Consider the following 19,213-nt stretch of genomic DNA (forward strand, 5'->3'; position numbering starts at 1 on the left):
TTACAGAACAGAAGTTCCCCGAACTATTATACTACAAAAGGTGAGAGCTCACGTGAAAAGCCTAAACTCATCATTGGGGACGTATGGTAGAATTTCCTCTTCCTATTATTCTCCTTCAGGCTAGTCAGTGAAGCCCTGGTTATCTTAAAAAAAAAAAAAAAAAAAAAAGACACTGGTTTTGTAAACATTTCACAGTATATCAGCATATTGGTGGTGGGTTTTGCCAACTACTGGACCTCCCAACTTCTCCCAGACCTATGGCTTATTAGATTCAATAAAAAGATCAGCAAGGGAACAGGGAGATACCCTAAACAGCTGCCAGTCTGGGACATGGAACGAAAGGCCATGCTCTAAGGGACCAGCAGTCAAAGGAGTCAAAATAATCTGGAAAACACAGACGTTGGAATGGAAATGTCTATGGTACAGTTGGGAATCTTTTTTTTTTTTTTTTGTATCTTATTTCTAAAGTTGTATAGCTAAACCTACATTAATTATACATCTATGTACATTATTTAAGAGTTCTGTTCTACAGTACTTTTACACATGCTTGGTTATTACTAACTGCGAAAAGAAAATAATAACATAAGGCAGATCTATATACAATGTTTTGTCTTGAGCTCACCTGGGCCCTGTGACTGCAACGCCCACATGTGGCAAGCACCTCACCCTGTAGATGGAATTCACTTGAACCTATAAAACTGAGAGCTATACTCTATGTCTCGCTGTGCGAATAATTAGGCACTGGAGACCTTCCTTGTCTTATCCCAGGTAGTATCTTTAACACACTCCTTTGGTATTGTAGAGTATATGCAGGTCACTGGCTTAACTCTGCAGGAGCTGGATGTGGGGCATTCTGGGAGGATACCCAGCGTGGGCCACAGTGAGGGCACGTTACACCTTAACCAAATCTGTGTCTACCTTGTCAGTCTGAGTAACTGAGAGGGGGCAGGTAGGTATTTTACACCTTGAAGATTTGTTTTCTGGTAATGCCAAAATGAAATAGAAAGAAAGAACAAAGCGAGAGACAGAAAGAAAGAGGATGAGAGACGAAGAAACGTTGTGTTGGGGGAGAGGAGAAGGGGTTGCCCAGCTAGGAGACTAAACTTTGGATTCATTCTCTAGGTTTGCCACATCACCATTCCTTTCCGTTTGCTCTTCAGGGTTCTTTTCTTCCTCCTCGGTCTCCAGTTCTGCATGTTGATTTAGTTTGCTGGATACAGACCAACTCAGGGGCAGCTCTGCCCTGCTGGCCAACTCGGCCAGCTCTTTGGCACTGAGGGATGGGGTGCTGGTCTCATAGGTCTCATGGAAGCTGTTGTAGTCGACTTCATAGAACCCATCCTCCAGGGTCAGGACAGGTGTGAAGCGGTAACCCCACAGGATCTCACTGGTGATGTAGGAGCTTCGGGCTTGGCATGTCATCCCTGCAGAGAGGAGAATGGAGGCTTTAGTATGTGTGAGTGTGGGCTTTCCATGGCCAAAGAGACTCAGCTGGGCAAGGCTGCCATATGCAGCTGTTCAGACTGTGATGTGAATAAGAGTGCCATGTCTAAGGAGGTGTCATTCACATTGTAGACATACGCTAATGTGCACAAGAGCATGTGGGTAAGCATGGGGATTCCAGACTTCCCAGTGGAGTTCTGGGAACAATGACAAGAGTCCTGGTTCACAGCAACTCACGCTTGCACACAAGGCCATGCACACACACAAGAAAACCTGTGCGCCCGCACGCATGCACACACACACACACACACACACACACACACGGGTGTGGTTGTGCCTTGTCCACCTTTTGCTCTGGGAGAATCATGAGGTCACGGCTTTGGCCTTCCACCACTTTTAAAGGCCCAACAGCTTTGCCTGAGACTTGATTGGACTTCAGTTCTCTGGCCACAGACTTTGAATGAAGATCGGGTTATGGAACTGCAGTTAAGATGCACTTAAGCTGGAGACTGCAGATTAGTGTTATCCCTCCCACCTGCCATGATACGTGGGCTGTATCTGCAGTCAGTCCTCACATGAGCTTGGGCGGGATACGGACCAGAGTTTCCGCTTTCCTGAGGTCTGACGGGGATAGTTCAGATTGTGCGATAATATAATAATAACAACGTAATAAGTTTTTTTTTTCCCCCTTCTTCTAGTTTTCACAAAAGTGCTGCATGAGCTACTGCAGCCCTGGAGTTAGGAGTAGCTTTCTTTTAAATGAGAAATGGCAGAATGAGGGAAACACCACCAATCTCCTTGGAAACAAAAACTAGGCAACAGGCTTGATATAAAATATGGGAAATGCCACTTGTACATTTGCTCTGAGGTCAGAAGGGAATTTCTTGGGAAATGGAAGCATTATATTAATTCATTTGTGCAGGGCTGACTTCCCCACTGGACAAGGAGGCACAGTGCCTAGGGCCCATGATACTTCTAGTGGCCCATGAAAATGTTTTAATTTATTTTTAAGATTCATAATAAATGCTGAATGTTTAAATAGAAGAAAATGTTAATATATTCATTTTTTATACCAACACAGCCAATACGATATATTAGGCAGCTGCTTTGTGGTGAGGAGCTCTGGTGTCACAGTGGTTAAGAGCTACAGCTGCTAACCAAAAGACTGGCAGTTTGAATCCACCAGCCGCTCCTTGGAAACCCTATGGGGGCAGTTCTACTCTGTCCTGTAGGGCAGCTATGAGTCAGAATCAACTGAATTTTCAGCAGATGAAGTGAGGAGAAGAAGATACATGTGGGTATTTACATAGAAGGGATCAGAGCCACCAAATGATCCATAGCACTGAAATTTCTCCTTGTGGCCAGAAGAAGAAACTGGGAGGCCAGTGATTTAAGTGACTGACCCACTTGTAGCTATCAGAGCCTGAGCCAGCACCAGCCTCACTCCAGCTCTGTGCTCTTCCTCTTGTTCTCAAAATGTGAATGCTACCTTCTTCAGTGTCTCCCTGGCCAGTCCACAAAATCCCCACTGTATGCCTCCGAACAAGTATTACAGGGCTTCTAGGTATTGAAAAGAAAAGATCAACACTACCTTGCTTTTATATCTCAAACTGAGGTGGAAGGCACCTGAATTTTTGTCTGATTAATTTCTCACCCTGCAGCATGCAAATGTTTCACCAATAAGTTCAGAGTCATTGGCACTTCTTCCTTACTAGGTTCATTCAGCGTAATGTCGTCAATGTAATGGACAATTGTGACATCCTGTGGAAGGGAAAGGTGATCAAAGTCCCTGTGGACTAAATTATGACATAGAGTTGGAGAGTTGATATACCCCTGAGGTAGAGCTGTGAAGGTGTATTACTGGGATTGTCAGATGAAGGCAAACTGCTTCTGGTTTTCCTTTGAAACTGGAATAGAGAAAAAGGCATTAGCCAGAACAATAGCTGCATACCAGGTACCAGGATATATATTAGTTTTCTCAAGCAATGAAACTACATCTAGAATAGCAGATGCAATTGGAGTCACCACCTGGTTAAATTTATGATAATTCACTGTCATTCTCCATGATTTACTTATTTTTTGCACAGGCCAAATAGGCGAGTTGAATGGGGATGTGGTGGGAATCACCACCCCTGCATCCTTCGTGTCCTTGATGGTGGTTGTAATCTCTGTAATGCCTCCAGGAATGTGGTACTGCTTTGGTTTCCTATTTGCCTAGGTAGGGGCAGTTCCAATGGCTTCCACTTGGCTTTTCCCACCATAATAGCCCTTACACCATTTGTTAGGGGTCCAGTGTGGGGGTTTTGCCAGTTGCTGAGTATACCTATTCCAATTATCCATTCTGGAGCTGGGGGCCACAATGATGTTTTGGTCTTCTGGAATTAGTCAGTTTGGAGCCAGTATCCAGTAATCCCTGAAAAGAATGATTATTTCCTTTTCCCCAATGAACAGTCAGTCTTGTAAAAGGCTGTGGATCCCTTTGGGGACGGCTTCTCATTGTGACAAAATTGTAGAAAAGTATTAAACATACAATCACCCAGAGCATTGCTTCTCACCAATACTTGATCTATTGGTGGTGATATTTTGAGTATTAATATTGTTGCTTTATGCTATGGATTAGCAGCACCCTGTTTACTACTAGAGGCAGAGTCATCAGTGCCTTTAAGACTGGTAAGACTTAAGAACCAATTTAGAAAACTCATCCTTACTACTATTTTGTTTCTCTAGGACCACTCTTGGTACCAAATGTCTTAGGCTTGGTTATCTAGAGAAGCAAAACCAGTGAAGGCTACTTGTGTATGTCAAGGAAATGGCGCATGTGGTTTTAGACGTTGCCAAGTCCCAAGTCTGTGGGTCAGGCATCAAGCTAGAGGTTTCTCCTGACTCACATCCTGAGGGACTCAAGGTCTGCAGGTCAGATGGCAAGCTGCTGTCTCACAGGATGTGAAGTCTGACAAATACAAGATTGGCAAGTAAGATGGCAGGCTGCTGGCTCAAGTCCCAAGAGGCAGAGGTCCAATGATGATGAGCCAGATGCAAGATCCAGAGCAAGCAAGCACGCTTTGCCAGAACATATATATATATATATGATACAGGCCACACCCCAAGGAAACTCCCCTTGCAACTGATTGGCTGACCACATCATGGAGGTTGACTACATCATTACATAACTGTCAAACTACATCATAACATAGCTGCCAAACTACATCATTATGTAACTGCCAAACTACATCATTACCTAACTGCTAAACTTCTGAGAATCATGACCCAGCCAAATTGACACACAACCTTAACCATCACCATTATCTTTGCCCAGTCATTAGCTGATTACTAAGCTACTAATCAAATGTTTGGTGCTTCAAACCCACCCAGAGGTGTCCAGAAGATAGGACTAGCAATCTGTTTACAAAAGGTCACAGCCTTGAAAACCCCATGGAGCAGTTCTACTCTGCATATATGGGGTTGCCATGAGTCAGAATGTACTTGACAACAGCTAACAGCAACAAAGATAATTACATAGTTAAATATAAAAAAAAATAAAGAATAGCATAAATACATTTTTTGTTTGTAACTACTGTTTTTTTGCCTATGCTATTTAAAAGACAATTTCATGAAGCGATAATTATAAATCTGTGTTGATGGACACATAATATATAAAGATGTAGTTTGTATGAAAATAACAGTACAAAAGAGGAGTAGGGAATGGAGCTATATAGAAGCAAAATTTTTGTATCCTATTGAAATCAAGTTGGTATTAGTCCAAATTACCAAAAAAGAAAAAAGAAACAAAACCAAAAAACAAGACAAAAAACCCCCAAACCCAAAAAACCCAAACCCATTGAGTTGATTCTGACTCATGGCAACCCTACAGAACAGAGTAGGACAGCCCCATAAGATTTTCAAGGAGTGGCTGGTGGACTTGAACTGCTGACCTTTTGGTTAGCAGCTGCAGCTCTCAACCACTGCCCCACCAGGACACCTAGATTGTTATAAATTAAAATATCAATTGTTATCAGCAGGGAAACCACTAAGGAAATAACTTAAAAAATATAGTAAAAGAAATGACAAGGAAATTAAAATGGTACACTGAAAAATATCCATTTAACACAAAAGAAGGCAGTAATGGAGGAACAGAGAAACAAAAAAGGCATGATATATAGAAAACGGATATCAAAATGGCAGATCTAAATCAGTAATTACACCAAATATAAATGGCTTAAACATTCCAATCAAAAAGCAGAGATGGAGAAAAAAATATGATTCAACTATATGCAATCTGTAAGAGACACATTTTATATTCATAAAAACAAATAACTTGAGAGTAAAAGAATGAAAAAAGATATACTATGCAAACAGTAACCTAAAAAAGAGCTGGAGTGCCTATACTAAAAAAAAAAAAAAAAATACTAACATCAGACAAAATAGACTTTAAAACAAAAAATATTACTAGAGACAAAGAGGGATGCTGCACAATAATAAAAGCATAAATTAATCAAGGAATATAACAATTATAAACATATATGAACCTAGCAACAGAGTCCCAAAATATATGAAGCAAAAGCTGACAAAATTGGAGGGAGAAGTAAAAAATTTAACAAGGTTGAAGACTTCAATATTTCACTTTTAATACACCTACTTCTCACTTATTAACTATCTTGTTATCTGACATTTTGCATTTATGACAATAATAAAAAAAAAATCTACTTAAATCAGCTTAAAACCAGGTAAGCACCCACATGTTTTCAGTGAGAGAGTGCTTCCTTCCTGAGCTTAAGTCCTTGGTCCCTCCCATTCTACATCTCTTCCCTGTCTTGGATGCAAATAAAGTTAAAGAGAGAGAGAGAGAAAAGACCAGACGCCAGCGCACTGGGTCATTAACCTGAACATGTGCTCCATAGCCTCTTGGAATCCTCGCTGGGCCTGCAGGCTGGAGCTGTGGCTTTGGGCTGCAAGTCTGCAAGAATGCAGCAGAGGGGCACAGACGGGACGTGTGATGGCTATTTCGCTACAGACTCTAAGATTCACCATTTGTTCTTGAGGGTGCTGAGACCAGCAGGCAGTAGTTCTGGGTGGGTGGGCATTTGTTTCCATGGAGAGTAAAAACTCTGTGTGGGTTGGCATAGGTCAGCTCTCCTCTTGACTGCAAATCCTGACTCAATCAGCTCTGCCTGTGATTTGAAATGGCACAAGCCGACCCACCTGCCTGAAGTAGGAAGTATGGAAGTCATGGCATGGAGACAAGCGAGCTGTGATGGCAGCTGCAGGGGAGGAAGCAGCCTTATGGAGTCACTTCCAGAATGACTCCTGGAGTCTGAGGAACATTAGGTCACTGGAATTTTGCCTTACACTGATTTTCGCATTATGACCTGGTTTTTGGAAGCTAATCATGTTGTTAAGTGAGGAGTTGGTGTAATGAATAGAAGAACTAGACAGATGACTCACAAGGAAACAGAAGATTTGAACAACAGTATAAATCAACTAGACCTAACAGACACTCCACCCAACAACAGAATATACATTCTTCTCAAGTGGACATGGAAAATTCTCCAGGATAGGCCATAAAATCAGTCTCAATAAGTTTAAAACATTGAAGTCATATGAAGTATGTTTTCTGACGACAATGGAATAAAATTACAAATAAAAAACAAAAGGAAATTTGGGAAGTGAACAAATACGCGGGAATTAAGCAACACATACAATTAAGTAAGCAGTAGGTCAAAGAAGAAATCACAAGAGAAATTAGAAACTACTTTGAGATGATTGAAAACAAAAATACAACATAACAAAACTTATGGGATGCAGCTAAAGCAGTGCTTAGAAGGAAATTTATAGCTGTAAATACCTATATTAAAAAAGAAGATCTCAAGTCAATAACCTAAACTTCCACCTTAAGAAATTAGAAAAAGAAGAGCAAGCTAAACCCAAAGCAAGCAAAGGAAGGAAATAATAAAAATTAAGGTGGAAATAAATGAAGTAGATATTAGAAAAACAAAGAAATTAAAAAGCTGGATCGTGGAAATGATCAACAAAATTGACAACCCCTTACGTAGGCTGACCAAGAAAAAGAGAGAAGACTCAGATTCTGAAACTAGGAATGAAAGAGGCGAAGTTACTAATGACCTTAGAGAAATAAAGACAATTGTAAGGAAATACTATGAGCAATTGTATGCCAACAATTTTAATAACCTAGATTAAATATTACACATTCCTAGAAAGGCTCAAACTACTGAAACTCACTCAGTAAGAAATAAAATATCTGAATATACCTACAACAAAGAAAATGAATTACTAAAAAAACAAAACAAACAAAAAAAACTACCTGCAAAGAGAAGCCCAGCTCCAAATGACTTCACTACTGAACTCTACCAGACATTTAAAAAACAATTAAAACCAATCCTTCACAAACTGTTCCAAAAAATAGAAGAGGTGGGAACACTGCCTAACTCATTCTATAATGCCAGTGTTACCCTGATACCAACACTAGACAAATATATTACTAGAAAACTATAGACCAATATCCCTTACGAATATAGATGCAAAAAGCTCTGAAACACAAGAAGGAATGGATGATAACAAAATGGTAAATTTGGTGAAAATCTAAATCAGTATTGCATGAATATAACAATGACAATAATATCTTATAGGATTAAAAAAACAAGAATTACAATAGATGACAAAAGAGCATGTATGCTAGCAGTTGGGTGATCAGAGTTAAGTTTTCTTAGGTCCTTGTCTAGTTTGGGAGGAAGGGAAAGACACACTTCATTTTAGGTTTTGATATATTAAATACGCAACTTAATATTTCTGACATAAGAAATGAAGATTTAGATTACATACTAATGGGGTGAAAAACTGGAAAATAAAAATTACTCAAACAGCTCAAAATGGACAAGAAAGGAAAGGAAACTTATAAAACTTGTGACAAGTAGAAAAAAATCAAGTAACCCATTACCTGAACTGTATCTTGTCTGCTGTAAATCAGTGGTTTCGTTTCTATTTAGACCTTGATAGGGCTGGATACTCTAACCCCTTTGAGTCTCTTTCTTGGCCTCAGATACTACCGTTTTCTAGTTTTCCTCCCGTCTTTCAGACTGCTTCTTCTCAGTTTTCTTTGATGGTTCCTCTTCATGTCCACTACCTGTTGGAATGGTTCCAGGGCTCAGTTCTAATCCTTTCCCCCACCTAAACCCACTCCCTTAATGATCTAATCCAGTTTTGTGGCTTGCGTGGCTTTAAACACCTTTTTATGTCCTGACGCCTCCCTCCTGTCATTGGTCCTGGATTCTGAACTCATGTATCTAGTTACCTAAGCAAGGTTTGTACTTGGAAGTCTAATAGGCATCACTGATTTGCTGCTAATATACTTTTTTTTCACACCAGTAAATGTCAATTCCATTTTTCTAGTTGCTCAGGACCCAAATTTCAAAGTGACCCTTAACTTCTTTTTTTCTACTTTCTGTCACACCCCACATCTAATCCATCCACAAATAATGTCAACTCTACAGTCACAATATCTTCAGAATCCTACTACTTCTTACCACTTCCATTGAGCTCACCCTGGTCCTAAGCCTGTTGCTGTCAAGTTGATTCTGACTCATAGTGACCATATAGGACAGAGCAGAACTGCCCCATGGGGTTTCCAAAGAACGGCTGGTGGATTTTATCTGCCAACATTTTGATTAGTGGCTGTAGCTCTTAACCACTGTGCCACCAGGGCTCTACCTGGTCCTAGTCATCATCATCTCTTGCCTGGATTATTGCAACAACTTTTTAACTATTCCCCTAAGTGGTCTTGCTTGGATCATTGCAACAGCTCCTGTCCTTACTCCCTTGGCAATCATTAGCACTGTTTACCCAGTGGTACAATTCTCTCACACTTGCAGAACATAGTAGGTCTTGCCCCTGCTTTTTGGTGAGGCCATATAACCAGTTGTGGCCAATGACTTTTGAGCAGACATAATGCATGTCATCTGGGCCTGAGCATCTAATTGTCAATAGGAGGCCCATCAGAGTACACTTTCCTTTTTGCCATGGCACTGACAACCAGAATATTCCTTAGAAGCAAGGATGGCGAGACTATGTCTCACATACTTTGGATATGTTATCGGGAGGGACTAGTCCCTGGAAAAGGATATCATGCTTTGTAAAGTAGATGGTCAGTGAAAAAGGGGAAGACTCTCAATGAGATGGATTGACACAGTGGTTTCAACAATGGGCTCAAGCACAGCAACAATTGTGAGGATGGCATTTTGTTCTGTTGCGCACAGGGTTGCTACCAGTCCGAACTGACTCGACGGCACCTAACAACAACAAGCTGTAAGAACTGGGGTGGAGCACATAGGGAACTTTGAAAGTAAAGTTTGTATTTTATTTATTAGCTTGAGTGGTGGGTACATGCATGCTTATTGTATCATTATATTTTATATCTTAAACATCATCTATATGTTCTTTCATATCTATTCAGTCTCAGATAAAATCAATTTAAAAATAACATAATTTCATAACCTTGAGGTATCTACAGTTACTTGGTTGTGTAGATCTTCCTTGATATTTTTGTGAGTAAGAAAAATTGAGTAATTTGGTGATAAATGTTCTGTAACCTGCTTTTCTGTAGTATCTTGAACCATATTCATAGTCAATAAGTTTTTTTTACCAGTATAACTTTTTTTTTTTTAGGGCAATTATACTATTCCATTGTATGGATACACCACAGTTTATTTAACCTATATGACAAAGTGATTCAAAAGTATGTGGTGGGCTATTTGTTGTAGGAATTGTTAACAATATCGACTTGGTTTGTTGAAGTTGTCCTAAGTATACTGAGTTCCATAGGTATAGTAAAATATTCTGTTCATAAATACCATCAGTTTAATTTATGTAATAAAAAACACTAATCGGCAAGATTTAAATAAACACTCATGGATGCTTATCCAATTTTTGTATTATAATTCATTTTAAAAGTGACAAGAAATATTAATGCATTTTGTCTGCTATCAGTAAAATATTAAAAAGTGTTCTTAGGGTAAACAGATAATTTTAATTTTCTTCTGAAAGATTCATGTCTTACATGTTGACCTTGGTCCTAGTCCATTCTTTAAAAATGTGATTTTTATGTATTTGAAAAAGTAATACCAACTGGCTTAGCATCATAAGAAAGTCAGAGCTGCCAAGATTCTATCAGTGTGTATTTATGTGGTATGTGTTTTCCATATCAGAAAGATATTATAATGTCCTTCTGAGGTAGGGTTCTTAGTAAGCAAAATACTCTCTGGAATAAGGGATGCTTCTCTGGGTCAGGAGCAAAAGGTAAAAAACCTGATCTTCAAGTCCCTGTAACATCCTGTTCTCGGGTGTGCTGGCCGCCATTTGCATTTACACTTTTATGCCTGTGCTCGTGCTATTCCCTCTGTCTTGAATGCCCTTCCCCCAGTGACATCTGCTCATCTTTCAAGAGCTAACTTAATTTATTATCTCCTTTTTAAAGCACTCTGTGGCTGACCAGTCTCTAGCCTAAATTATTGAGCCCAAGGCTATCATGACACTTCAGCTACGTCCTATCACAGTGTTCATCACATGGTTTTGCAGTTGGTTGTACCCGTGTATTTCCTTTGTCGAACTGCGAGTGCCTTGAGGGTTTATTTTTCTTATTTATTTCTTTATCTCTAGCATTTAGCATAGTGTTTTGACACTGGTGGTTCCCAATAGATACTTGCTGTTAAGGGAGAACAGTAGACTTAGGAAACTATACATAACCAACTGAAAACTGTTCACTGAAAGTGTTCAAAATTCATTATTAAATAAAAAGATAGCTTGCGAGTCCTTAGGAAAAAAAGTGAGAGACTTCTGTTTCCAGCATTATGTCAGACTACATAGGAAGGACCCTCAGCTAAAATACAACTAAATTCAGGAAAATGACAAGATCCATAAGCTCAGTAAAAAGTAAGGGAAAGGACTTCCGATGCTGGTCAAGATGGAGTAAGCCCTGTACAGCCAATCTTTTCTGCTGATTACAACTAAAAACTCCAGGCAAAATGTAAAAAGCAACCATCTGAAGACTCTGTTAAGTTCATGAGAGCAGGAAGATTGGGGGACAAGAACTAAAACTTGCAGAATGCCTTGTTTGGGTGTAAATTGCCTGTTTTTTTTTTTTTTTTTGCTTCCTCTTTTATTTTCTGGCTTTAACTCAAAGGTGGTCCCAGTGCAGAACTGTGCAGCAGTTACTAACAGCAAAAACTCCAAAAGGACCGGAAAGATGTGCCCCTCTGAGCCAGAAAGTGTGGGTGGGAACTCCAACTAAAAAAAGAAAGAAGGGAAGAGGTGAGATGAGAAGAGGAGAGGAGATTAAGTAAGAGGAGAAAAGAGGAGTGGAGAGGAGAGAAGAGAAGGAATATAATGGAGGAGAGGCAATATTTGAAGAGATTATAATTACTTTGGAGAAATGATGAAGAATTTGAATCCAAAGATACAAGAAGTATAATATATACCAAGCAGGATAAATAAAAGCAAACCCACACCTAGTGAAGAAATTGTAGAACATCAAAGACAAAGAAGAAAAGAAATTAAAAGGATTGAGAAAGAAGCCAAACCTTTTCAAAGGAATAATAATTAGATTATCAGCAACAGTAGAAGTTATAGACAGTAAAGTAATACTCTGAAGTCCTGAGAGAAATCATTGTCAACCTAGAATGGTACACCCAGCAAAAACCATCTTTCAAGAAGAATGGTAAAATAAAGGCATTTTCGGATAAGAAAAAGAGAGTGGCTTCCTACCAACAGATCTTACCACTAAAAAAAAAAAAAAAAGGAAACTCTAAATTACGTATTTCAGGAAGAAGGAAAATTATCCCACAATGAAGTCTGGCATGCAAGAAGAAATGGTGAGGAAAATAATTAGAAACATGTAAGAAAATCTAAACAATAATAATAGTAATAACAGCAGTAATGTCTCTCTGTGGTGTTAAAGGAGCCCTGGTGGCACAACGGTTAAGAGCTTGACTGCTAACCACAAGGTGGGCCCTTCAAATCCACCAGCCGCTCTTTGGAAACCCTATGGGGCCGTTCTACTCTGTCCTATAGGGGCACTATGAATCAGAATTGACTTGGCAGCAACGGGGTTTTGTTTGTGGTGTTAAAAAAGGATAGAACTAAATTGCTGGTCAAAAATAAATTCTATGTTTGGACGGGAGTGATTCGAGTCAGTTAAGCTATTCTAAAAAAAAAAAAAACCGTTGCCAGTTGAGTTGATTCCGACTCATAGCAACTGCTAAGACAGAGTAGAGCTGCCCCATAGAGTTTCCAAGGAGTGCCTGATGGATTTGAACTGCCAACCTTTTGGCATTCTAAAGTCTTTGAATTGTATAGGAGAGAATTAGAATATTATTTAAATTTAGTCTTTACAATAAGAATACACAATAAAGTTTCAAGAGTGATCACCAAAAATGAAAATACAATATATTTGTTCTAAAACAGTAACAGTAAAAGAAAAAAATAAAATGAGAACAAACAAACACAAAAGTCCTCAGAATAAAAAAGTCATGAAAGGAGAAAAAAAGAAGTATTAAAAATGGGAAAAACAGAATGCACAGAGATGATAGAAATGTATCTGAATATACCAACGTTCGCACCAATGTAAATGGATTAAATTTTCAGTTAAAAGGTAGAAATTTTCAGTTATATTTGTTTACCAGGGAAATACCTAAAACATTAGGATAGAGAAAGATTGAAGGGAACAGTATGGGTGGGGGGAAGACTAACTAGGAAAAAACCCATAAAAAGAAGGTTGAAGTAACTGTGTTAGTATTAGAAAAGACTTTAAGACCAATATTATTAAGAATAAAAAGGGTTATTACATAATGGTAAAATGCTAAATTAACCAGGAAAATAACTCTGAGTTGTATACACAAAAAAATCACTTCGAAGTATATACAGCAAAAATTCATAGAATTATTGGAAAGGGTGGAAAAAGTCCATCAGCATAAAGGGAGATTCTGTCCAATCTCATTCACATAAACAGGCACGAGAATCCCGGAGAAAAAATGAGCAAACCAAATCCAGCGGTTTACAAAAAATAATACATCGCGACCAGCTGGCTTTATCGCAGGAATGGAAGGGTGGTTTAACATTAGAAAACCCCCACACGGCACCAACGGCTAAGCGCTCAAATACTAGCCAAAAGGTTGGCGGTTTGAACCCACCCAGAGGTGCCCTGGAAGACGGGCCCAGAGATCTGCTTCCAAAGGGCCAGTCTTTAAAACCCTACGGAGCAGTTCTCCTCTGCACACACGGGCTTGCCCTGACTTGGAATCGACTTTATGACAATGAAAACAACAATAGAAATAACATCACCATATAATTTATCATTTTAACACATTGAAAGAAGAAAACCACAGATGATTTCCATAAATACAGAAGACACATCTGATGAAATTCAACACTTATTCACGATAAAACTTAGTAATAAACTTGGAGCAGAAGACAAATGGTATCTACCAACACATGAGCAAACATTTTAAATGATGATTGTGAAAAGTTAGAATCCTTTCATTTAAAACCAGAAATAATATATAAATGCTTGCTATCACCTTCCTAGTCACTATTATACTAAAGGTCCTCACCAGTGCAAGTAAGATAAAAAAGAGAAATAAAATGCTTTAGATCAGAAAGAAAGAAACAAAACTCATTATTTACAGATGATATGATTGTATACATAGGAATTCTACAAGAAAAATCCAACTATTAGAATTACCAAGAGTATTTAGCAAGGTGGCTGGAATAAAAAATAAATTCAGAAAACTCTATTACATTTCTATAGATCAACAACCAACCAAACCAGCAGGGTTTCCCAACAACCAACAGGAAACATAAAAACAAGGGGGAAAAAGACCCTGCCATTGCCTCTAGCAACAAAAAATACCTAGGAATAAATCTAACAAGAGAAGTATAAAGTGAAAATTTTCTTATGAAAAAAACCATGAAACTTATTGAAAGACAGTAAAGAAGATTTAAATAAATGGGGAAACATATTATGTTCATAGATAGGATGATTAAACATCCTAAAGATATCAATTTTTTCTCCCAAATTGCTTCATAGATTCAATAAAATTTTAGATTACAATAAAATAATTCCTAAAGTTTTTTAAAAATAGAATTTGACAGAGTGATCAATAAATTATAAGGAAGTGCAAAAGCTCAAGAGCCGAGGCACTCTGAAGAAGAATAAACCCTAGGGAGTTAAGCTATTAGAACTGGAATATATTTAGTAACTAAATAGGTCACAGACAACAATGCTCCTCAAAGGAAGTTTCTCAGTCCCCAAAGAAGGTGTAATCTCAACACGTACTTCACATGTGACCAAGGAAGTTAATAGGAAAGAAAGAAGCCCTGGAGGGTGAAGCCAGGACCACAAATACCCCAAAGAACAAGGGAGCTACTCTCAGAATCAGGCCCTACTCTGGAACATCGCTCAGCCCCAGGAAGAGGACCTAATATCTACCCAGATTAGCTGCAGGCTAATCCGACCAATGCATTGAGGATATCCACTCATTTAAATGAATGGAGACTTGACTGATGCCAGAGGTAACATTGCAATTCATTGGGGGAAAGAAGGAGTTAGCCAGTTGGGTATAAAAATATAGATGTGAAAAAATTAAATTGGACTCTTTCCTCACTGCATACCAAAAAAAAAAAAAATCAATTGCAGATTGATTAAAGATTTGATTTGGTACGAAAGACAATCATTTAAAAGAAAACATAAAAGAATGTCTATATGACTCCAGGATAAGAAAGACTTTCTTAAATGAGACAGAAAAAACATGAAGCACAAAATAAATGATCCGTTTGACCACAAGCTATAAAACGGAGACAACATTTGCAAGACTTGTAACCAACAAAGCATTAGCCTCCAGAATGTCAGGAACTCCTACAAATAATAACAAAGATACCAGCTCGTATTAAAAGGGACAAAAGATGGAAACAAGCTTTTTACCAAAGAGGAAACACGAATGATGAGTAAACACATGCGAAGACAATCAATGTTATTAGTCATCAGAGAAATGCAAACTAAGATCACAAGAGGGATCATTTAAACCCATTAGGCAAAAATCAAGAAGCTCGTCAGTCCCAAATTTGTCCACGGAAGTGGAACAAGAGGAAATTTTATGAGCTGCTAGTACGCCTATAAATTGCTTCAACCCCTTTAAAGAACAATTTAACACTATTTTGTAAAGTCGAACAAAGGTTTATGTTAATAACATAACATTCTAAACAAATATCCTACATAATAAACTCTTGTACGCGTGCAACAGGAAACACGTGTAATTATGTTTATAGCAGTATTACTTAAAATGACCAACTGGAAACAACCCAACTATCCATTGACAGAGACTGTAGCATGATCACATGATAGAATTGTAAGAAGTAGTGAAAAATAAGTGAGCCAAACAGACAGGCTACAATATGGTTGAATCTTTGAAAAAAATACTAAGTGAAAAAGCAAATTTCATAGAATGTATAAAATACGTCATTTTTGTAATGCTAAAAATAAGCATAATTAAATAATATATTATTTAGGGATACATACGGATTTTTTAAGAAGTCAAGGAAACGATAAAAACAAGTAGTTATGCTGGGGCGGGGAAGGAACGCAGAAGTAGATAGAGGAGGGTTGGTAAAGTTCCCGCTCTTAAGTTGGGTGGTCAGATCACAAATGTGTTATTACTAAGCTTTCAAACATAGGGGCATAAATTATTTTGTACTTCTGTAGTACTAATTTCATTCCTTGCTGGGGTATTAGCCTGCTGGAGTTCCTGGGTGGCGCAAACGATTAAGCACTTGGCTGCGAACCCAAAGGTTGGTGGTTCAAATTCACCCAGAGTCACCTCGGAAAAAGGCCTGGTGATCTGCTTCCAAAAAATCCCAGCCATTGAAAACCCTATGGAGTGCGGTTCTACTCTGAAACCCATGGGTTTGTCGTGAGTCAGAATCGACTCAATTGGTTTGGGTTTTTTGTTTGCTTGTTTGTTTTATTATCCTGCTTGTTATCATTTGTGCAGGCTCTTCTGTTTTCAGAGCTGTTAACCAGGTAAACCAAAAACCAAAAACAAAACCAAACCCATTGCCATACAGTCGATTCCAACTCATAGTGACCCTATAGGACAAAGAACTGCCCCATAGGGTTTCCAAGGAGTGGCCGGTGACTTCGAACTGCCCACCTTTTGGTTAGCAGCTGAGCTCTCAACCACTGTGCCACCAGGGCTCATTTATTAAATGCAAACAGAATGCTAGGTACTGTGTTCTTGCCCTCATGGAACTTCCAGTCCATCTTTGCATCCTTGCATTGCTCAAACTCCGAGTATTCCGACTGGAACTTCCGGGAGTGAGGATGCTTGCTTCAGTCCCCTAATGCTGAAGGCTCCTGATGATCAACAAGTGCCTGGATTCACAGGCCTTCTGAATGTATGGCGGTAGCTGGGGAAGGGAGGCAGGCTTACTGATCCAGGTGGATGGGGCCTGAGCCACATCGTGGACTCATTGGCTCCACGTTCTCTACAGTGGAGCTAAACGGAAAAAAACAATTATTGTTTCTTCCACTTTTCAACTAGTTCTTCATGCATTTTTATTTCGTCAGTCCAGGCCAGTTGCCATCGAGTTGACTCAAGGGTCACGGCGAACCCATGTGTGTCAGAGTAAAACTGTACACTGTAGGATTTTCAACGGCTGACTTTTCAGAAATAGATCACCAGGCGTTTCTTCTGAGATGTCTCTGGGTGGACTTGAACCTCCAACTTTCTGGTTAGCAGCTACGCATATTAACTGTTTGCGCTACCCAGTGACTATTTCCTCCATAAAAAAAAAAAAAAAAAGAACCAAACCAAACCTGTTGCTGTTAAGTTGATTCTGACTCGTAGGGACCCTATAGGACAGAGTAGAGCTGCCCCATAGGGTTTCCAAGGAGTGCTTGGTGGATTGGGTCTGAGTAAAGAACTGCCTGGGTAGCAATCTTGCCTGCCTTCTATGCAAATCACAATGGAAAACTCCAGAACTGAGAGTCAACATAGATGTGGCCAAGACTAAATTGGGGAGGGAGCATGGACTCCAAGACTTGTACCATGACTGATATTCCCCATATTTCTTCTTTCTCACTATCATTGTTGTCATCATCATCATCATCATATAAAACTCCTGAGTACGTACTACAGCCCAGGGGCTTTTCTAAGCCCTTTATATTTTTTAGAGGACCCTGGGTGGCACAAATGGTTTGTACTCGACTACAATGAAAAGGTTGGCGGTTTGAACCCACACATCGGCACCATGGAAGAAAGGTCTGGTGAATTGCTTCTGTAAAGATTACAGCCAAGAAAACCCTTGGAGCTTGGTTCTACCCTGTAAAACAAGGAGTTGCCATGAGTGGGAATTGACTCAATGGGAATGGGTGTGGTTTTTTTGTTTTATATTCTTTAGAGTCCCTGGGTGGTAGAAACGGTTAAAGCACTCGGCGGCTAACTGAAAGGTTCGAGGTTTGAGTCTACACAGAGGTGCCTTGTAAGAAAGGTCTGGTAATCTACTTCTGAAAAATCATTCATTGAAAACCCTATGGAGAACAGTTCTACTGTGACACACAGGGGTCACCAGGAGTAGGAGTCGGTGGCAACAGGTTTTTAACTGGTTTATATTCTTTATCTCATTTAATCCTTGTAACGAGCCCATGAGTAGATGCTATTATTGTAACCCTGATTTATAGACGAGGAAACTAAAGTGCAGATAGTACCCAAGTCACACTACTGGGGAATCTGGCTTCACCATTTCCAAAGAAATGATTATATATTGCGTGGTGCAGATGTTGTTGCAAGGTAGTTTTGAAGCTACGACGGGGCTGGGGGAGGAAGGGGCTCTTTGAGTGTTGGCAGGTCCAGGCATGTCTTTGATTTTATGCTTGAGGAGAGGAGGCTGCTTGATTTCTGTAGCATTGTCTGGTCTAAGCTATGTCCACGAAGGCCTAAGTGCTTGTGCGTGTGTATTTAACTTCTAAAAATTATTTTATTTCAAAAGTTTTCCACTAAGAGCTTCTATGTTTGGATCCGTGGTTAGTTTTCGAGTTTTACTTGCAGGGAAATGAATAGAAACAGCCCATCTTTTCATGGCTATTTTATTTCTTGAGAAAGACTAAGTAAGAGGTAAGGGGTGCCATAAGGTCAAGATGGGACAGGTTTTACTCTGTTGTTGCTGTTGTTAGCTGCCATCTAGTTGGCTCCCAACTCATCAAGACCCTATGCACAATGGGATCAGACCGTTGTGATCCATAGATTTGGCTGATTTTTAGAAGTAGATTGCCAGGTCTTTCTTCCTAGTCTGCCTTAGTCTGGAAGCTCTGCCGAAACCTGTTTAGCATCACAACAACACGCAAGCCTTAATGACAGATGGGTGGTGGCTGTGCTTGAGGTGTATTGGCTGGGAATCAAACGTGGGTCTCCTTCATGGAAGGCAAGAATTCTACCACTGACCCACCATTTCATTCTACAGGATCAGAAACTCAGAGATACAGAAACTCGGGGGCTCACTTGCCCATTGAGGTGGTGATTGCCAGTCACGCTCCCTCTAGGATCCAGGAAAACAAACCGAGGCACAGTTAAGGAATCTGTAATTGGTACTAAGCAAACACAAGGTCAGGCCCTGCAGGATGGGGATTTTAACATGCAAAGCCCTATTTTCAGAGTCACAGTGACAAGTTGCAATGGGAGATATTTGTGTGCAGAATACCGACATGAAAGCCCTC

General features: G+C 39.4%; 1 protein-coding gene across 1 annotated transcript in view; it reads right to left on the bottom strand.

Moving 5' to 3' along the window:
* Positions 1–1,055: 1,055 nt before the first annotated feature.
* Positions 1,056–19,213, bottom strand: part of KCNJ6 (potassium inwardly rectifying channel subfamily J member 6) — a 122,150-nt gene continuing 103,992 nt past the window's right edge. The window contains exon 3 of the mRNA XM_064279739.1: positions 1,056–1,424. Within this exon, the coding sequence (XP_064135809.1) occupies positions 1,099–1,424 (326 nt within the window). The 3' untranslated portion in view covers positions 1,056–1,098. The remainder of the gene's footprint in view (positions 1,425–19,213) is intronic.

This window comes from Loxodonta africana, chromosome 2 (genome assembly GCF_030014295.1).
Source record: "Loxodonta africana isolate mLoxAfr1 chromosome 2, mLoxAfr1.hap2, whole genome shotgun sequence".
NCBI classification, from domain to species: Eukaryota; Metazoa; Chordata; class Mammalia; order Proboscidea; family Elephantidae; genus Loxodonta; species Loxodonta africana.